Raw genomic sequence first — 22,105 nt, 5'->3', positions numbered from 1 at the left:
CTTCATTCTCTCCTAATATATTTCTTAACTTTCTCCAAACAAACACTAGGAATATGCAGGCAAAATAATAGCTAGAAATACTGACTCAGACTTTGGAGTTTAACTTTAAAGTCACTTAACTTACTTGAACCAATTATGATTTCTGTGTGCTGAATAATGTGTATGAGGAATCTATGAATGATAAGGTGGTCTGTAGGTTTAAAAATTAGTAACATAAAGTCTCATTCCTATCAATTTTTCCTCCTAAGTAATATAACAAAACCATAAAATATTTATTATACTTGCTTATTGCACATTCAGGGAAACAGTAGGGACATATGTATTTGATGATTTGGCAACCACTTTATTGTACTTATTTGTGTAATGAGCAAGTAACACATACCACATCTTTCCAACATTCAAGGTAATTCAATAATAGCATAAAAGTCTCCAAAGAGAAATACTGGAAATTGCATTAAGTACTACTTTAATTACATATAACTTATAATAAAACAAATAACATTATCAATTATTTTTCAATGAGCTTTGCTTTGAGAAACAACAACAGAAATCAATCTTAGAATTTAAATCATGGCAAAACTGATAGTTCTTTGAAATCTGGAAAATGCATTAGCATAACCACCATTATCTACCTCTCACCTGGAGAAAAGACTTTTTATTAATTTGGGGAATAAGACTGCATACAGGCTGAGATATGACTTATTGAAGTCTAAAGTCACCTGGAAAACTGACCAAAGAAATGAAGAGAATTAATGGTACTGGTGACAGATAATAAATAAACATTGTGTTGGGCTGACCAACTGCATATTTTATTAAATCACTTTGAATAATAAAAAAAGAAATGCTAGTAATCAAAAGATTACAGAGTCCTACACAATATGGAGACCCAAAGTGATTGCTGAGCTACTAGAGGATGCTCCAGATGTGGAATTTTGGGAAAGTTAGTACTTGACGTAATTGACACTGTGGCTCGGGCAGTCAACACAAAGGATTGATGCTCTGGAGAGGAGGTAGGGACACTGTGTGATCAGCCAGTGGGTAGATGAGTGTCCCAGCTGGAAGTGGGATCTTTAATTTTATGGTTTATCTTCCAAAGCTTATACCTCTGTCTTCATAAACACTAATTTCAAAGACTCGAAATCCTCTTTCAGTAGGGTCTTTCAGGAGGAAGCCATGAGGAGAATATATCTTCTCATTCTGTTCTTGAATATATTTAGAGACCTTAGAACCTTCTCATAATGAATTTCCATGCATAAGAAGATTGTATTAGAATTTGAACTGTTTCTTCAAACTGCTACCTATCAATCTGGTTTTCCAGCTATACGGGAACTCAATCTGGAAGTGGCAGTATGTGCCACTGCTGTTGTCTCCTTGAATGAAAGCCTTCCAGGACACCAGCGCCTGCAGCATCCTCATGGCGAGGTCAGGACCACCCAGCTGTGAGTTCTGGGAGGGTGGTGAGGATGCGCCATGGTCAGATTTCCAGCAGGAGCCCAGGACTCCTGCTTACAAGCCCCTTGGATGTACCACCACCCTCGGACCTCCTCACCGGTCCCCTTTGTGCGTGTCACGGCTGGCCTTCAGCTACTGCCCTGCCCAGGCCCTGTGGCCCCCACATTCCTGTTTGACCCTGGAAACACCAACCCTGAGAGCAGATACGTAGGAAAGAGAAGTTGGCAGGCAGGGCTTACATGGAACAGTGGAGTCTCTGATCCCAGTGGACGACACAGATGAACCAGTACCGATGACTCTCAGGAGGTGGATAATAGAAAAGGGGACAAAGAGGAGGATTTACACCTCTGTAGGCAAGAGGAATGGTGGAGCAAGTGATGGTGTGGGAGTTAGTGAGGTGCCCCAGGTGTTCATGTGCAAATATTCTTAAGTTGGGAGAACACTCAGCTGACAATGGAGTGCCTGAAGAGCCGCTATCTTTAGTCTCACTTACACCAAGCTGAAGTGAAATGAGGCTCTAACTCCTGAGTATTTTGAAATATTCAGTTTTTGATGACCTTTCCAACTCCCTTCTTCTTCTCTCTCTCCTCTAGCAACATTTGGTGAATAGGTTCTCTGATTAGCCATGTGGTCAAGGGCTAGTTAGAGCAGGGTGTGTGGAGACATCCTCCCTTCCTACCCCAGGCTGAGTGAATGACATTAACTGCTGATGGATGTCCCAGGACGGCTATTAGACAAATAATATGGCTATGGAAGGAGCCCAGAGAAGTATCAGAACCAAGTTATTCAAATGTTTTTGATATGTTAATGTGATATCAAAGTGGTGAATTTAGTGACTTATTAACGGTCTCTCTAGTTTCCTGATTATTTACTTTTTGTTTTTTCAGTTCTGGGGTTGAACTCAGAACCTTGTACATACTTGGTAAATACTTTGAACTAAACTTGATTAAGTCATTTAAATTAGTTATTTAACTAAGTTGATAAAATATTTAAATGGAAATAAGATTAAACAAAGGTGAATTAACATCTCTCTGGATAAATTAGAAACAGTTCTGAAAATCAAATTCTGGTGGCAAATTACCACACTAGCAGCTGAAATATCTTTTCTGTATTGTCCTTTTTTTTCTCCCAGGAATTTATCTTTAAAGTGATTGGTTTAGGAGATTGATTAAACAGCCCACACTAGATGTACAAGTCTAATAAGAAGTGACTTAAAAGTTGACTGAGTCCCTCTAATTTTTGCTTAATATAAGGCAATATTGTATAATTACGATGATTCAAGTTGCTGTTTGTGTAGGAGTTAATCATATTTGATTATCCATGATTTAGATAGGGCAGATGTTCTGTTTCTTTTTGTAGGGAAGGAAACTGAGGTCTAGAGGTTTAAATTAGTTGTTTGAGGTTGCACAATTCTTGAATGACTGAAGAGCAAGTTGAACTTCAGCACATTGTGAGCTGGCTGGCATAGTTACTATGATTTTTTAAAGTTGCTTGTACAGTCTTCCATATGCTAGCCAGTTTTTCTTTTCTTCTTTTTATTTTTGGTAACCGAGACACTTTATTTTTGGTCTTCTTCCCTCTGTTCTACTTCCTTTCCAGTTTGTCATGCTTTGTTGAAAGACCCTGATTTTGTTTATTATCCATCTTTGGTCTATTTTAAAAGCAAAACTATTTTGTATACTTAATCTTACCTTGGAGGGATTTGCATATTGTAAGGTTAAATGCAAAAGCAAGATGGGGAGAAGTCTATGTAGCATGATTTGATTTTTATAAGACAAACAACCCAAACCCCCGAATATATGATAATAAATATTTATATATAATTAGAAGCATGGAGTATAAGCATGCACTTATATTAAGTATAAGTACATCCTGGGTTATCAGTGTTGTTTATCTAGCAAAGATGGAAGGTAGTGGAGTAAGAAATAGACTGAAGGAAAAAGTGATGGTGGTGGGGAATAGCAGGGAATAAACAAAGGAATTACTAGAACAGTCTGTACAGTGTCCCACTGATTTTTAAAATTTTTTTTTAGTTGTAGATGGTCATAGCACCTTTATTTTACTTATTCATTTTTATGTGGTGCTGAGGGTCAAACCCAGTGACTCATGCATGCCAGGCAAGGGTTTTACCACTGAGCCACAACCCCAGCCTAATATTTATGATTTTTATAATGAGAAAAGAGCAAGCTATTTTTTTTTATTGTGGGCAAAAAAACTAGTGCATAAGTGTTCCTTAAACAGAAGGTGTCAGCATGTCCCTTGAGTTAAAAAAGAAAGTTAAATATTGAATCCATAAAAATCAGGTTAAATACACAAGGTACAGTTCAAATGATGTGATTCTGGCTCAGAGGAAAATAAGTTCTGAGTACAATGCTTTAAATATCAGCATAATATTTGCACTTTGATATCCTTTGAAGATTAGTTTTTATATTGGGATACCAAATGACATATTTTCTTATTGCACCCTATTTCTCTTTACATCTACCTGTGTACCTGTATCTATTTGTTGAACTGGTAATCTGTTACATTTCAGAGCCTTATTGTTCTGATGAAGGATATCCATTAATAAATCAGTGGTCAATTGTGAATCATGTTGGACACACCGCCATGTGGACACATTCTGGGAACACTTCTATTTTGTGTATTGTGATATATTGGTACATGGAGAGTGACCAGCTATATGCATTGTCACCCCTTAGTACTCCGGGCTTTTATTTGTGCTATTCTTCTACTTGCTCCACAGCAACTGTAATTCTTTGTTTGTAGAGCAACTTGCTTTATCTACCATGGGTTTATGAGCCCCACAGGGAAGGAGCTAGTGTCTTATTCATTCATAAATTCACTTATAAATCATAAATAAATGATTTAATCACTATCTCATGCCTAGAACATTGAATATGTCTATTTTTTAAAAATGACTAAGTGACCATGGAGGAAGATAACATAAAAATTATAAGAAAAAAGCCACTTTCAATTTTTCATAGTTTACTTATTCTTATGGGTCATCAGAGGAGGAAAACATTTTCCCTTTGTCCCAACACAGAGAACTTGAGTGAGATGACACCAAGATTTCACCAGATTTCTTATTTTTTCATTTTCTATCAATAATCAGCCCTGTTCCTGGTTTCTCAAACAATTTTGAAGAAATGTTTCTCTGGTTTTAATTTTATAATGGTACAGTTCTAGAAGCTTTTTAAAAATTCTTACATTAAATGCTATTTTAATGTATGTTTCAATGCAATTAATTGCACATAAAAGAAATCTAAAAAATATAAAAGCATATATAGTGAAAATGTGTCTCTTTCCTCAAAGTAATCATTGTTACTAGTTTCTCCTCCTCCCTCAACCTCCTTTCTTTTTTTTTTTTTTTTGGTACCGGGGTTTGAAACCAGGGGTGTTCAACTACTGAGACACATCCCAACCTGTTTTCAAATTTTTTTTTAAGGGAGGGTCTTGCTAAGTTTCTGAGGCTGGTTTTGAACTTGAAATCGTCCTGCCTCAGCCTCTCAAGTCCTGGTTACCAATATGTGCCACCGTGCCCCACTTCTTCTATCTCTCTCTTTTTTCTGCAAGAACATGTTATGCATTATGAACATAAATACATGCATATCTGTATAGTCTTTCTTCATTAAGGAGCCCAGGATAAAGATTTCCTTCATCTTGCTTTTCTTTTAACAATTTGTCTTGGGGATAATTTTCACATGTACAGAGCCTCATTTAAAAGTTTTATAGTTTTCTGTTTCATGGGTATTCAATAATTCACCTAATTAATCCTTAATTAATGGGAATTTAGATGGTTCCAATTATTTGCTCTTAGAAACAGCAGTCAATATTCTTGCATGTGTGCCACTTTTCTTGTGTTTATACACTGTAAGATAAATATCTAAGAGTGAAATTGCACTTGAAAGGGAACTCCATTTAATTTGATAGATATCTGGAAAATGTCCTCTCTAGAAACTATGCCAATTTATGTCTTTCTCAAGGACCTGGGAGGGTGTCTTTGACATGTAATCATCAAGGAAGACACAGCTTCCATTTCCAAGTTTCTGTGGGAGGGAAGGAGCCTGACTCTGGTGGGCTAACTTCCAAGTTGTCAATCAATTTATTGGATTGTCCATGCTGAATACTGAATTCTGGTTTATTGCTTTTTCAATAAAAAAACTGGAAGTTTTCTGTGTTGACAGATTTGTTTTTAATTTTATTTCCCCAATGAGTTTGACTAAATTTTTTAAATTGATGACTTTATCATTTGTAAAATTTGTACATATTTCAGAAAACTGGTAGCCCACACATTCTAGAAAATAATAAAGAAATTAAAAATACATAAATAAGTAAAATGAATAAAATAAAAAATAAATAAATCAAATAATAAATAAATAAATAAAATATGTAAAAAACCAATATGAACAATTTTCTGAATGACATCAGTTAATTTTCTTTTTAAAGAGAAGATAAAATCATACTAAGTGAGAAAAGCCAATCTCAAAAAACCAAAGGGCGAATGATCTCACTGATAAGTGAATGATGATACATAATGGGGGGTGGGAGGGAGGCAAGAATGGAGGAAGGAGGGACTGTATAGAGGGAAAAGAAGGGTGGGAGGGGTGGGGGGAAGGAAAAAAATAACAGAATGAATCAAACACCATTACCCTATGTAAATGTATGATTACACAAATGGTATGCCTCTACTTCATGTACAAACAGAGAAACATGTTGTATCCCATTTGTTTACAATAAAAAATAAATAAATAAAAAAGTAGATGAAATCAGAATCACAATCTTTTAAACAGACTCTTAAGGTAATATCCCCAGTAATTTCTTCATTGCACATTTCATATCAGTGTTCCTCAGACTATATATGACAGGATTAATGAGAGGAGTAAAGACAGAATAAAACAGAGTCACAATCTTCTGCATCCCAGCTTCATGCTCAGATGTTGGACTCACATACATAACCATTACTGAGCCATAGAAGAGTGAGACCACAGCCAGGTGAGACCCACAGGTGGAGAAGGCCTTTCTTTTTCCAGCTGCTGATGGGACCTTCAATACAGCTTTGAGGACGAGGACATAAGACCCCATGATGAAGAGAAAGGGGATAAATAAAAGTAGGGAGCTTAAGGTGGAGCTTGTCAACTCTATAACAGGGTTTCTGGAACATGTAAGGGCTAACAGAGGACCTGGATCACACAGGAAGTGGTCAATAATCCTGGATCCACAGAAGGACATCTGGGAAATGACAATGATTGGAATCAGGAACCAGAGGAAACCAAGTGCCCAGCAGGTGGCCACGAGGATGTTGCAGAGACGCCCAGTCATAAGAGTAGGGTAGTGTAGGGGCCTGCAGATGGCCAGGTACCGATCAAATGCCATAACTGCCAGGAAAAAGCATTCTGCAGAGCCCAAGGAGAAGAAGAAATAGAACTGGAGGAAGCACCCAGAGAAGGAGATGGCCTTGGTGTCAGACAGGAAGTTGGCCAGCATGTTGGGGACCGTGGAGGTGACATACCAGATCTCCAAGAAGGAGAAGTTGGCCAGCAGGAGGTACATGGGGGTGTGGAGTCTCTGATCCCAGTGCACAGCACAGATGATGGAACCATTGCCCATGAGGGTCAGGAGGTAGACAGTGGAGAAGAGCACAAAGAGGAGGATCTGCTCCTCCCTGGGCCCAGGGAAGCCCAGGAGGATGAAGCCAGTGATGGTGCTGGAGTTGCTGGGGGAGCTGAAGGATTTCATGTGTCTGTGAGCTGTAAAAGCACCTGCAATTACCAAACAACAGTGCAGAGACAAATAACAACCCAGATGTTTTTTATTCATCTTCAGAAATGCAATAAACATTTATACAGCAATAGACAGCTTTTTCTCTAATCCTGAAATATTGTCCTGTTTAATGACATTAGAAGTTAGTGGGTATCACTGGATAGACAGAGTTTTCTTTACTTAAATGTATGGAAACATGCATAGTATATAAATATATAGCTTAATAAGTTATTATAAAGAAAACACCACTGCGACTACCACTGAGGTCAAGAAATAGCACATCACTTATACCTGAACTCTCCCCTCATGCTCCATGTCAATCAATATCTCTGCTTCTCTGCTCCAGTTTTGACACTCTTCTTTCCTTATGGTGGTTGCTTCCTTGTTTTTCTGTATAATTTATAAACTAAGTATGTACTCCTAAACAATGTTCTTGTTTTTTTCCCTGTTTTTATACTTTGCACAAATGAAACTGCACTTTTGGACTTTGGGCTGTTTCTTTCGTTTGTCAGTAAGTTTGTGAAATTCATGTTGTTACATGTTTGTGCAGGTGGTCCATTTTCACTGCACTATACAATTACATTGTATGAATAAGCAACCACTTATATAATCATTCCACTGTTGAAAGCTTTATTTCCAGTTATTGTTATGATTTGAGTCTTAAGGAGCGATGTTACTTTTGCCATATAGTTCATCTTTCCTGGTTCACTTGTAAATGCACTTGTGTAGGGACAGCGTGCCTTCTACTCTGGTAGATTAAGGTACACAGTTGTCCATTGATTATTGCACTGTTCTCCACTCTCATCAGAGTGGCAGTACATCAGAGATTAGATTGTCCATGTTCTCCTCTAATGCTCAGGTCTATGTGAGAGCCTGGGGAATGTCATGTAGACTGAACTGCATTTTAACAACTTCTCTCCTTTTCTTTCTTCTAGTGGCCATGGGGAACACTCTCTCCCTGGCAGTATTTCTTTAGGAGTAGGTGGTTCCATCAAAACTGCTCCATTGTCAAGAGAAACTATTACAGGAATGATAAAGAAAACAGTTACCAACCCTGGGTTAGGAGAACAGTTGAATGCAGAATAAAATTTTCAGCCACTCTGGGAAGTTCATTATCCATTTTCATGAGCCTTGTGATCAGCCCTATGATTTAAACCAGGTATTTCCTTACTGTACCTGTTTCTTTTCCTATATGCCTCTACCAAGAGTTCTTTGAATTGGTTCACTCAGGAACATCTTCCTGTGCAGCAAGATTTAAATATCACTTTGCCATGGGCTTAATGTCAATTTTCCTGAGAAGTTACTTTATTAGAAGTGACTGGTAATTAACTGAATGCTTTACACCTAGAGAATTTCCAATAATTATTCATAAAATGAGTGAATAAATGCAGTCTTTCAGTTCCCAAAGAAATATATCTATTCGAAGTAAAACTGATTCAAATTATTTGACTGTGGAAGAGGGGACATTTGGGACTATTTGGAATCACTTGTTTCTTTGCAATAGTTAACTAGCTTGTTGATTTATGCTATTTGCAGTCTACCAATTTCAGGAGTAAAACACTCAAATTAATTTTAGGAAGCAGATGCCTCTCACTCTTCTTAAAAGAGTTCTCCGGCCCTGGGTGGCAGGTGTAGCAGAGGGACAGAATCAGCCTTAATTTCTTCTTGTTGAAACAGATTTTTTTATTTTCTGGGTTGAGAAGGTAAATTTGCAGAGTCCATTGTTTCTTATCCCATTTATACCAAATGTGGAAACTATCATTATTGATTTAATTTAAGGAAATTTTAACTTGAAAGGAAGAGACATTTTTTTTTCTTCTCTCAACCACAGCTTAAGAGCACCTCCAGGTAGAGTAACTAGGATAATTATACTTCTGCATAATAACTTTATAAAAAATAACAACAATCCTTTATAAATGACACATGCAGAAGAAACATGAAAAATATATATTTTCCACTTTTCTGGAATATATCATCTATTAATCAGTCAGTCATCTTGAAAGTTTGCATAGTTATCCAAGGAGTCTGACAATAATCTACTTGGAATATTGAAAACCAGTAAGATTTCCCTGGACAAATCGCAGGTGGTGATGGGAAAGTCTGTTGATTACAGTGTATTGTTATTTGGAAGGAGACTAGAAGACTGATTAATATTTTAGAACTTATAATATGCTTGAAAAAGTGTTCCTTTCCTAGATGTAGTTCTAGATTTTATCTGACTTCCATGACAGGTACACTCATGTGTCCAATAAAATTTTCCAAGATGCTGCTGGTTCATGTCTTAATGTATATTGCCTCAGTCCTTTTGTGGAAAGAGCATGTTCCTGTTCCTTGTATTAAAAACTTACATTTTCTAAGTTCTCTTTGACTCTGATTTTAAGGACATATGACTAGGACTAAGATTAGGTTTCAAGATCTCAAATACTCATTTCTTTTGAAGGTGAATTTAAACCAGATGTAAAAATATCTAATAAATTTTTGCATTAATTATTCCATTTTAGAATGAAAATATTAAGAAGGCAAGTTTAAAGTAGCTATTTAATCAAAAATCTTAGTTTTGAATGAGGTCATTAATAAATGTTGGAGCCATGAGAGTCCTTTTAACTGCTAATAAATGAAAGGAGTGATTTGAGAGAAAATTTACTATAACAGATAAAGGTGATTTATGGATTTTAAATTACATAAAGTTTAAAAAATCTGTTTTTTGATCTATAGGTTAAGTATTGACTAAAGGAAAAATCAGTTCTTTGCAAAATAAAATTACTAATTATGATTGAGCATTTGAATCAAGGTGTTTTTCAGGATGTTTCTAAATGGTAATGTTTTGAGATAATCACTTTTCTAATTATTTAAAATTATTTTCAGCACTGAATGGTTTTGTTAATGTTCAAGAACTTTACCCCTGTGGTCTATTTTTTTTTATTTCTTTGTTTTTGCAGTATTGTGGCTTGAGCTTAGGGCCTTGCACATGCTAGGCAAGCACTCTACCACTGACCTACATTTTAGCCCCCATAGACCCTATTTTATTGTTTCTTTTTCTGGCCCCTCACATCCAATTCGTTAGTGATACTTGCTGCTTCTGTTGATAAAATATGACTTCTGCACTTCTCTTTTTTTTTCCCACTGCCTTGTCCTAAATTCAGATTATCACTCTATTAACTCTTTCAGAGTAGTTTCATGCCAGAAAGTCTTGCACAACTGTTTAGAGAACAGGGAAAATGTGTAAACCATTCTGGGTGGGCCAATACTATTTTATAGTTAGCCAGACTGCATTGCTCCTCACCTTTTATTACTTATCCTCTCTGTGCAGAAGAAACTATGATATTTACCTGCCACAAGTCGGAGCTGGAGTTGTCAAGAAAACAAACCATCCTAAAACAAAAAAGTCTATGCTGAGCATGTAGCTCAGTGGTACAGCACTTGCCTAGTATGTGAGACAACCTGGGTTGCATTTCCAGCACTGAAGAAAAGCACAGCAGGACAAGACAAAACAAAACAATAAAATAAAACAAAAATGTCTAGCTGATTCACTGTGCATCAGCTCTAGAGGGTTCTGTGAACACAGATACAATATTGCATTTATGGACCCAGGCTACATGGATTTTTTGACTAACAAGAGCAATTGCTTTTTTTGGGGGGGGCGTGTTTCAAGTACTCCTTAAATTAATCAAACTCAGAAAAGTTGAAACAGGTATGCCTGAGACAGGTTGTATCATAGTGTTTGAGGAAGGCAAATCCTGGATATTGTAATTTTCCCTCAAGGTTCAGGACAGTGGAAGTCTTGGTACCTGACCCTGTGCCCCCAGTCTAAAGTCAGTCCAGAAAAGACTTATGGCATTGCAGTTCCCTCCTCTAGCTAGTTTGCACGAATTCAGCGAGGGGACGACCACATCTGTGACTCTGGGTAATCAGTTTCTAGAAAATATCTTTAAAAAGCAAGATTGTCCAGATTGATGGTAAATGATGGACAACTGTGTCTAATAGAAAAATCCCTGAATTTAATGTCAAGAACTTTCTTTACCAGTTACAGGAAGTTAATGCTTAATATCTTTAGGTATAAAATGGGCATAATTGTATTCATGTACAAATATATCACAATGAATCTGCACATACACACACACACATATGTACATTTAAAATTTTAATGCACTAATTAAAATAATAATTCAGTAATGTGAATAGAAGGGAGATCAGTAGAGTAGAGCAAGCAGTGAGGGGAAGGGATGAGAAGAAGGGACAGGGAAGGTAGTGAGGAATGAGGTTGATCAAATTATGTTATGTGTGTGTGAATACGGCATGATGAATCCCAAAATAATGTATAATTGCAATGCACCAACAAAAGAGGGCAAAACTGTGACTTTTAAAAGTACTATCATAAATATTCTGAAAGAGAAAATGTGTGGTGAAGTACCTTGGCCAGTGTCTGACCAGTAAGGGTTTAAAAAGTCAGGCTCACTGGTACACAACTGAAATTCCAGCTACTGGGAGGGCTGAGGCAGAAGGATGGTAAGTTGAAGGTCAACCTGGGCAACTTAGTGAGACCCTGTCCCAAAAATAAAATAAAAAAGGGGCTGGGATATAGTTCAGATGAACACTCCTGGGTTTAATCCCCAGTATTGACAAAAAAGATAAAAAAGAGTGTAAGAAATATTGGTAGTCTGTGTATGACCACAGTAAATTCAAAGAGAACTGTGGGTTAAGACTACAAGATTCTGAAACTATATGAATGTCTTTTTACTCTTCTAAACACTCTATCATGTTATTACCTGTATCAGCAGAGAGAATCCCAAACTGAAGCTTCTCAGAAGTTTCCTTTTTATTTTCTTTGAGAGCAGTGATGGTCTTTTTAGCCATAACCAGGAGGAGAGACAAGGTGGTGACTGTGATGTGTATCCTTGATTTAGTTGACTGAAGGGCAGAGGGTTAATAAGCAACCGTCAGGCAGTAAGTTAGTCTGTTTCTCCTGATCCTTAAGGATCCATATATTGGTTCTCAAAGGAGAAGAGTGTTGAGAGACAGCTCTGTGCTTGTTATTTTCTTCCCTTGGGGCATGCCTTAATTTCTATATTTTTTGGTTGTTTTTTAAACATTAAAATATAGTATCTTTTGTTTACTTCAAACTTCTCACAGTTGGAATGAACTATCGATAAATAACTTGATAGATTGATTAACCAACCTAGGAATAATACCGTCTGTAACTCCCCTAAGTGTGCCTACCACGTGGCCAAGGAAAATCTTACATCTTAAATCTTAGGTGAGGGAAAAAGCATTCCCAGATACCCATACCTGATCTGACATTCACAGAGGAGACTCAGAACTATTTCAGCTGGTCTGATGCTCACAGCTAGGCTGTGCTATTCTCTTGTTGAGCATACAATCTCACAGGTTACAACCTCAATCAAGGGATCTGATGAATGTTTGAATTGTTTCCAGTTTTTGGTTATTATAAGTAAACCTACTAGCAACTTTTGTGTACAAATCTTCGTATGACATTTTCTTTCTTTGACTTGGGTAAAGAACTTGGGATGAAATGCTTTATCAATTGTTAAATGCATGCTTCATTTTGAAAGAAAATTCCAAACTGTTTCCAAAGTTGTTGTACCACTTGAAATTCCCAGCAGCAGTCTATGTGAACTCCCAATTCCTTCATATCATCATCCACACTTGTATGGTCAGTCCCTTTTGATTTTAGTCTTCCTCATGTGTCTGTACCAGTATCTCATTGTGGTTCTACTCTATATTTCCTTAATGACTTATGATATTGACCATGTTTTTATTTACTTGTTTGCTATCTGTTAATCTTCCATTGAATGTCTCTTCAAATCTTTTGCACATTTTAAATTAGGTTGTTTGTTGTCTTTTTTCCCTTGTATATATTTGAGGTGTGCAACTCATTTTTATGTACACATACAGAGTTAAATGACAACTACAGTCAAGCCAAAGAACACACTCATCATCCTACATAGTTACTTTTATATGTGTCTCCAGAATACTTCAAATCTATTCTCTCAGAAAATTTCCATCAGATGATAAAATGTTATTAGCTAGGCTTCATGGTGTACATCAGTCTCTGGACTTATTCATCCTTCATGACTGCAGTGTATACCTTTGTCCTGTGTGTGCCCATCACTGCATGCCCACCACCTCTGGCAACCACTGTTCTACTGCCTATGTGTTCCATCCAATTCAGAAGCCACATATAAGAGAGACCAGGCCATATTTTTCTCTCTGTGCATGGTTGATTTCACTTACATAATGTCCTCCAAGTTCCATATATTCAAGGGAAGTGAAATAAATGTGCATCATGATTCATAATAGCCAAGAAATGAAAATAACCTAAGTAACTATCAGTGGATGAATGAATAAATAAAATGTAGTATATAGGTATAATGGAATATTATTCAGCCATAAAAAGAAGTCTTGTTATTTGTAAGAGCATAGATGGAACTGGAGATCATTATGTTAAGTGGATTGATCCAGGTCAGGAGACACAGGACCATGTGATCTCACTAATATGGAAATCTAAAACCATTGATCTCATAGACATTGAGAATCAAATGGAGGGTACCATGGGCAGTGGAGACTAGGGTGAGATAAAGAAGGGGGAAGGTTGATCAAAGGTTGATGAGTTACAGTTAGGAGCTAGAAGTTCTGGTGCATCATTGCACAGTAGGGTGATTAGAGATAATGAGCATGTCTGGACATTTTAAAAAGCTAAAAGAAAGGATTTTGAACATTTCCATTGTAAATAAATGCTATATATCTGAGGAGATAAATATTTTAATCTTATTTAAATACTATACAACATAGGCATATATTGAAGCTTTACATGGTACCCATTAAATATGTATAAACTTGCAACTTTTAAAATAAATTTAATTTAAAAAGATGGTCATACAAAATATAGTGTCAATTCATGTTCAAAACACCAGAAAAACTAGGGATAGTAGGAACATACCTCAAAATTGTAAAAGGTATATATGTTAAACCCAAGGCCAACATCATTCTAAATAGAGAATAATTGAAAGCATTCCCTTTAATAACTGGAACAAGACAGGGATGCCCTCATTCACCTCTTCTATTCAACATAGTCCTTGAAACTCTAACCAGAGCAATTAGACAAAAGAATAAAATTAAAGGGATATGAATAGGAAAAAAAGAAGAGCTAAAACTATCCCTATTTGCCAAAGACATGATTTTATATTTAGAAGACTCAAAACGACTCCACCAGAAAATGTCAAGAACTCAAACAAATTCGGCAAAGTAACAGAATTTAAAATTGATTCATTAAAATCAATTGCATTCCTATACACCAATAACAAATCCATTGAAAGAGAAATTAGGAAAACTATCCCATTCACAATAGCCTTAAAAAAAAAAAAACCTTGGGAATCAATCTAATAAAAGAGAAAGACTTCTACAATGAAAACTACAGAACACTAAAGAAAGAAGATGGAAAGATCTCCCATGTTTTTGGATAGGCAGAATTAATATGACCATACTACCAAAAGTGCTATGTAGATTTAATGCAATTTCTGTTAAAATTCCAATGATGTCAAAGGGAAATGAAGGGAAGGGAAGAGGGAGGGGAATAGGAAAGACAGTAGAATGAATTGGACATAACCTTTCTATGTTCATATATGAATCCTTGACCAGTGTAACTCCACATCATGTACAACCACAAGAATGGAAAGTTATTTTCCATTTGATGTGTCAAAATACATTCTACTGTCATGCATACCTAAAAAGAACAAATAAAAATTAAAAAATTCCAATGACATTCTTTATAGAAATAGAAAAAGCACTCATGAAATTCATTTGAAAAAATAAGAGGCCCAAAATAGCCAAAGTAATCCTTAGCAAGAAAAGTGAAGCAGGATGCTTCACAATACCAGACCTTACTTCAATTATTTTACAGAGCTATAGTAAAAAAAAAAAGGCATGGTATTGGCACCAAAACAGACAGATAGATCAATGGTACAAAATGGAAGACTCAAAGACAAACCCACATAAATACAGTTACTTCATACTAGACAAAGGAGCCATAAACACACATTGGTAAAAAGACAGGCTCTTCAACAAATGGTGCTGGGAAAACTGGAAATCCATATGTAATAAAATGAAACTGAACCCTGTCTCCCACCTGCACATAACTCAACTCGAAGTGGATCAAGGACATAGGCATAGAACAGAGACCCTGTACCTACTAGAAGAAAAAGTAAGCCCCAATCTCCATTATGTTGTCTTAGGAACCAAATTCCTCAACAAGACTTTTAAAGTACAAGAAGCAAAATCAAGAATCAATAAGTGGGATTGTATCAAACTACAAAGCTTCTTCACAGCAAAGGAAACAATCAAGAATATGAAGAGGGAGCCTACAGAATGGGAGAGAATCTTTGCCACCTGCACCTCAGACACAGCATTATTCTCCAGGAGATATAAAGAACTCAAAAAACTTAACACCAAAAAAAAACAAAAAGCAAAAACAAACAAACAAACAAAAAAACAATTGAAAAATGCAAAGGAACTGAATAGGTACTTCACAGAAGAAATACAAATTGTTGATAAATAAATAAAAAAAATGTTCAACATCACTAGCGACTAGAGAAATGCAAGTTAAAACTACACTTAGATTCCATCTCATTCCAGTCACAATGGGAAATATCAAGAATAAAAATAATAATAAGTGTTGGCGAGGATGTGGAGGGATTGCAGATTGGTGCAACCATTATGGAAAGCAATATAGATATTACTCAGAAAACTTGGAATGAAAACCACCATTTGACTCAGTTATCCCACTCCTTGACATATACCCAAAGGACTTAAAATCAGCATACTATAGGGATGTGGCCACATCAATGTTCATAGTAGCTCTATTCACAGTAGCTAAACTGTGGAACCAACCTAGGTGCCCTCCAACAGATGAATGGATGAAGAAAATGTGGTACATATACACAATGGAATATTACTCAGACACAAAGAAGAATGAAATTATGGCAATTGCCAGCAAATGGATGGAACTGGAGACTATCATGCTAAATGAAATAAGCCAATTCCAAAAAACCAAAGACCAAATATTTTCTCTGATATGTGGATGCTAACTCACAATAAACTGGGGTTGAGGGTGGGGAGGGAAGAATAGGAGTTCATTGGATTAGCAAAGGGGAAAGAAGGGAAGGGAGGTGGGAAGGGAATAGGCAAGACAATAAAATGAATTGGACTTAACTTTTCTATGTTCACATGTGAATACATGACCAGTATAACTCCACATCATGAACAACCACAAAAGTGAAAAGTTATACTCTATGTATGTTTGATATGTCAAAATACATTTTACTGTCATGTAACACTAAAAAGAATAAATAAAAAAATATGAAAAAATACCCATGGCTTCTTTATAGAACTCAGAAAAACAGTCCTAAAAATCATCAGGAGGAATAAAAGACCCAGACTAACCAAAGCAATTCTAAGCCAAAAAAATGCCTGAGTCGTTACAATACCTGACTTCAAATGATATCACAGAAGTAGAATAATGAAAACTGTATGATACTGGCATAAAAAAAAAAACAGTTGAAAAGAACATAAGAGAAGACACAGACAAATCTGCAGTGATATAGTCATCTGATCTTTTACAAAGGTGCAAAAACATATATTGGGTAAAAGACAGCCATTTTAACAAATGGTCGTGGGAAACTGGTTATCCTTATGTAGAAGAATGAGACTAGATCCTTATCTCTCACCATAGACAAAATTCAACTCTAAATGGTTCAAAGACCTTGTAATTAGACCAGAAACTATGCAACTCCTAGAAGAAAATGTAGAGTGAACACTCCAATATGTAGGCACAGGCACTGACTTTTCTCAATTCTACACCTACTGTCAGGAAATAATTCCAAGAGTACATAAATGGGATGGCATCAACTTAAAAAAGTCTGAACAGCAAAGGAAACAATTAGAAAGTGAAGAGAGAACCTACAGAATGGGAGAAAATCCTTGCTTGGTACTTTTCTGAAAGAAGAGTAATCTAGAATATATAAAGAACTCAAAATACTTAACAACAAAAAACCAAATAACCCAATTAATAAATGGTCAGAAGAACTAAACAGATACTTCTCACAAGAAGAAATACAAATGGCAAACAAATATGTGAAAAAACTGTTCAACATAATTAGCAATTAGGGGAATACAAAGAAAAACTACACTGAAATTTCATGTCACATCAGTCAGAATGGCAGCCATCAAAAACACAAACAATAATAAATGCTGGAGAGTTTGTTGAGAAAAAGGGACACATTTACACTGTTGGTGGGATTACAAATCAGTTCAACCACTATGGAAACCAGTGTGGAGGTTCTTCAAAAGACTGGGAATGGGACTATCACATAATCCAGTTATACTGCTTCTTGGTATTTATCCTAAAGAATTAAAGTCAGCTTACTGTAGAAATACAAGCATATACATCTTCCTAGCAGCACAATTCACAATAGACAAATTATGGAACCAGCATAGGTGTCTGTCAATTGTGAATGAATAAAGAAAATGTGGTATAGATACACAAAGGAATTTTATTCAAACAAAAAGAAAAATAAAGTGATGTTGTCTGCAGGAAAATAGATGAAATTAAAAACATGTTGAGTAAAATAAACTGAACTTAGAAGGTCAAGGGTTATATGTTGCTTCTCTTATGTGGAAGATAGAGAGTAATAAGGAAAATAAAGGTGTATGTGTGTTGGGGGCAATCTCATTAAAATCAAAGGGAGATGAGTATGGTATAAGAAAGGGACAAGGGGGGAGAGAGAAGTGGAGGGAAATTGGAGGAATGATATTGATCAAAGTGTATTGTTCTGTTGTGCACATTTATGAATATGAAACAACAAATACCATCATTATGTACAACAATAATGGACTAATAAAAATATGAAAAAATAGAGGCATTGAATTCCTTTAATTTAAATTACCTTCTACCAAATCTTGATTTGAAGGCAATATGTATTTTAATTAGCATGTTCTAGTCCATCACTTGACAGTCAGAAATGGAAAAATTTGAGACTTTGTCTCTAAATGCAAATGGATAAAGCCACGTTTGTCACCCGCAGATGTAAATGGGGGAAAGCAAATGGGGAGAAAACATGATCCACTCATGAGCTCTCATGAATTTTGACTAATTTTTGTGAGTATCCTAATTTTTCTCAAGGCTGCCTTCATGTCTTTGTTCCGGAGACTGTAGATGAGTGGGTTTATAAGTGGGGTCACTGAGGAGTAGATCAAGGTTACAATCTTCTGTGTCCCAGCTGGACTTCCAGAGTTTGGGCTGATGTACATCGCCATGAGTGTTGCATAGAAGAGAGACACCACAACTAGGTGAGACCCACAGGTGGAGAAAGCCTTGCGTCTTCCAGCAGCTGAGGGGACACGGAACACTGCTCTGAGGACCAGGGTGTAGGATGCGAGGATGAAGAAGAGAGTGATGAAGATAATGATTGAACTCAACAAGGAACAGGAAAGCTCAATTCCAGGGGCAGGAACACAGGACAGGGCCAGAAGAGGGCCGGGGTCACAAAGTGGTCAATGGTATTGGGACCACAAAAGGGGAAGTTGAGTGATAAAATAGATAGGCACTGGATAGCAGAGGAAGGCTGTCACCCAGCAGAGGACCACCAAGACTGTGCAGAGACGATTGTTCATGATGGTGGGATAGTGCAGAGGCCGACAGATGGCCAAGTATCGGTCAAAAGCCATAAGGGGCAATAGGAAGGTCTCGTTGGTGCCCAAGGAGAAGAAGAAGTAGAACTGCAGGAAGCAGGCTGTGAAAGAGATGGTTTTGGTCTCAGACAGGAAGTTTCGTAACATATTTGGGACAGTGGTGTTGATGTAACAGATTTCCAGGAATGAGAAGTTGGCTAGCAGGAGGTACATAGGGGTGTGGAGCTTATGGTCCAGCTTCACTGCACAGACAATGGCCCCATTTCCCATCAGTGTCAGGATGTAGGACACAAGGAACAGGATGAAGAGGAGGACCTGGATCTCTCTGGAGCAGGAAAAACTCAGGAGTATGAATTCAGTCACCATGTTGGCTCCTGATGCATTCATGGCTTCCTAAGGGCAGAGAAGAAAAATGGCAATGTCACATATAACCTCATTTCCTAAACCTTTGATCCTCAGGGATGTTGCTTTTTTTTTTTTTCTTTTTACATCATGAGTTCCTTAGTCTCTGTTGTTCTATTAAATAAACTGATGAAGATAATACTGTTAACTACACTGTGGAAGACTGTCAAACTCTGTGAGAATGCTTTTATGATCAGACTTTGGATTCTTTTATTTAATTTTATTTCTATATTTTGCAGTGCTGGGGATTGAATTCATGGCCTTGTGCATCTGGGAAAGTGCTCTACCACTGACCTACATCTCTAGCCCCATACACTGGATTCTTGCATTCTATTTCATTTGTATTTCTGAATGTTCTCATAGTCAAAAACAGTGTCTTTAGCAATAAGCTGCTGGAGAAGGTTAATGAGAGTGAATTCAACTTGTGTAGGGAGGTAATAAAGTTACATGTTGGTGTCCATAGAATGAAATATGAGACTTCTAGTAATAATTACGTGTATCTTCAAAATGGGATACACAAATGATAGATATAACAGGAGGAGAGAGAAAGGTAATGAATAACACAATGAAATCTTAGTGCCTTTCACCTCTTGTTGTGCAATTCACTTTTCATTCTGGAGGTATCAGTGTTGGTATGTAAAATAACCCAGACAGAAAGTACCAAAAGTGCCATCCTACCTCTGTGTTCACCAAACTTTGTTCACTCAGGAAACCTTGGACTCTCCAGACATCTGCATAATGACTTTCAGTTTGGTTCCATTATTTAGCCCTTATACAACATCTGCAAAACCGTAGTCTATGTAAAGTCCACTTGTATGTAGAAGTGACAGTGGATTTGGTATATAATTTAAGATGTTTCAGAAATCTGCCTGGGGTATCAGGATTTGGGGGAGATATTTGGCATCCTGATTTGTTGATGGGTGAAGAGGGTGGCAAAAGCCATACTCCCAAGCAGACACCTCTGTGTCCCGAGGCAAAGGTGGGAGCCACAGAACATGTGTCTGGACAGGAATCCTCTCTTGTTTCCCCATCTCCTCTGTCACTTGAATCTCATTACAGTTGGAAGGTTGGAGTTGTTTGGAAAGTGAAGGGAGAATCCTCATGAGAACCTCCTTCTCTGAGTTAGACTCTGTTTGGGACATGGTCTGACTTCCTTAGTGAGAGAGGAAAAACAAAGCCAATGAAATCACCTGATTCATTTGCCAGAAGTTTCATCTGAATAGTTGATTGATTTTCAGTATGATTTCCATTAATGAAGGACAGTCATCTTTTGGTCCTAAATGCCAAAGTGAAAATGATAGAGTGATGTTTATTCAGGTAAATGTAGGTTCAGAATACAGCCCCAGACACTATAGAAATTTATAGTTAATAGTATTCAGTAATGTGTTAGTTACAAAGTGTACTACTTTCCAGATTGCATCAGGTTCTACTTTTGAAGGATAAGTTTGGTTATCACATAGGATGGAAGGGATTCTGAATTTGTCACAACATACCTCAATTGAAGACTTTTTTTTAAAGCCTGTGAATACAGCCTCCTAGGTCTAGAGTGGCTGTGGGTATTTCCTCTAGAGCAGGAATTCTGACCTCAGAAACTACAAGGACAGAGTAAAACAGTACGAAATATTTGGTGAGGAATATCAAGTGGGAGTGGACTCACCAATCCGGTATGCTCCATTATCTTGTTGCTCTCCCTTCCTAGAGGCTGATCATGTGCACTTTGGAAAAAGAAAACATTGCTAAAATAAGCATTATAGAAATAAGGGAGGGTTTTCAGGCCTGCTCCTGATAATCTTTTTGTCAGTCCTCTCCAGATGTTACCTTACTAAAATTTCTGTTCCTCTAAAGAACTGGTTCTCACTGAGTCCAATTTGTGGTTAATAAAGACTGAAGTTACATACTTCTGAGGGTCTTTCCTCATCATTCCTGTCCCTCACTTCCCTAAGTTTCTCAACCCTCTGACCTGTAAAGATAAACCTCTTTCCATCAATTTATGTGATTTTAGGGGCTGTTCTTCTAGTCACACAAAAGAAGGCAGAGCTAAAGGGCTTGAGTTGTTTTACACTTGTACCTCTCCCGAACCCATCTTGTCCTAGAATTGGGGATACTGTCTCATGATCTTCTGTTTTCACTGCAGCAAAAGGCAGACAGGGCAGAGGGCATGGCCTCCTTGGAAGCCAGAGACCATAGCAGGGGTGGAGGTACTCACTTGGAAAGGGACTGGCATATTTACTATGAATCAAAGATTTATCTCTGATAGGTCTCCCATACCTGCTCATCCTGAGGGATATATTCTGTTATGGATTGCACACGAGGGCTTTCTGTGGGAAGACTGTCAATCCCGAGTGTTCCCTTCCCCCTGGAGCCCATGAGTGTCTCCAGTGGTGATCACATCATCCCATGGGATTCTGAGTGTGCACATTTAATTTCTTCTATTAACAGCTAAGTGTTAAGATGGAGCAAACACTAAAACAACTATTCCTGTTCTTTCACATTTCATTTTGTTCATCTTTTGAATCTGTCTGCATGTTTTGCAATCCTTTATTGGTCAATGTCAGAGTTATTGCATTGTATTTCTCATTCACTTTCTTATGACTCAATCAATGATTTGAGAGGGTGTATGCCATTTAAATTCTTTTTTTGTAATTTTCTTTTATTTAAAAACTTTTAAAGCAAATGGTTATAATTTTCCTGGCCATCTCTGCACTTCTAGTATGATACCCATAAATATGTACTGTTTCACTGTGAGCAGAACCCAGGAGCACAGACATGGAGGTATGTAGGGAAATGC

The 22,105-nt window shown here is 37.0% G+C and overlaps 1 protein-coding gene and 2 pseudogenes across 1 annotated transcript; all 3 read right to left on the bottom strand.

Moving 5' to 3' along the window:
* Positions 1 to 1,083: 1,083 nt before the first annotated feature.
* LOC124970759 (golgin subfamily A member 7-like) lies at positions 1,084 to 1,416 on the bottom strand (annotated as a pseudogene).
* Positions 1,417 to 6,246: 4,830 nt separating this feature from the next.
* LOC124976480 (olfactory receptor 11G2-like) lies at positions 6,247 to 7,215 on the bottom strand. The gene has a single exon (XM_047539347.1). It carries the CDS (start codon positions 7,186 to 7,188, stop codon positions 6,247 to 6,249), a length of 942 nt encoding a protein of 313 aa, XP_047395303.1. The 5' UTR covers positions 7,189 to 7,215.
* An 11,145-nt stretch (positions 7,216 to 18,360) lies between these two features.
* LOC124977458 (olfactory receptor 11H6-like) lies at positions 18,361 to 19,302 on the bottom strand (annotated as a pseudogene).
* Positions 19,303 to 22,105: the final 2,803 nt, after the last annotated feature.

The sequence above is a fragment of the Sciurus carolinensis genome, chromosome 2, assembly GCF_902686445.1.
Source record: "Sciurus carolinensis chromosome 2, mSciCar1.2, whole genome shotgun sequence".
In the NCBI taxonomy this organism is placed as follows: domain Eukaryota; kingdom Metazoa; phylum Chordata; class Mammalia; order Rodentia; family Sciuridae; genus Sciurus; species Sciurus carolinensis.
The sequence above is the reverse complement of the archived record's forward strand: the minus strand, read 5'-3'. Positions and strand labels throughout refer to the sequence as shown.

Excerpts from the sequence above, each read along its gene's own strand:
- LOC124976480 (XM_047539347.1), bottom strand. The coding sequence starts at position 7,188 with ATGAAATCCTTCAGCTCCCCCAGCAACTCCAGCACCATCACTGGCTTC.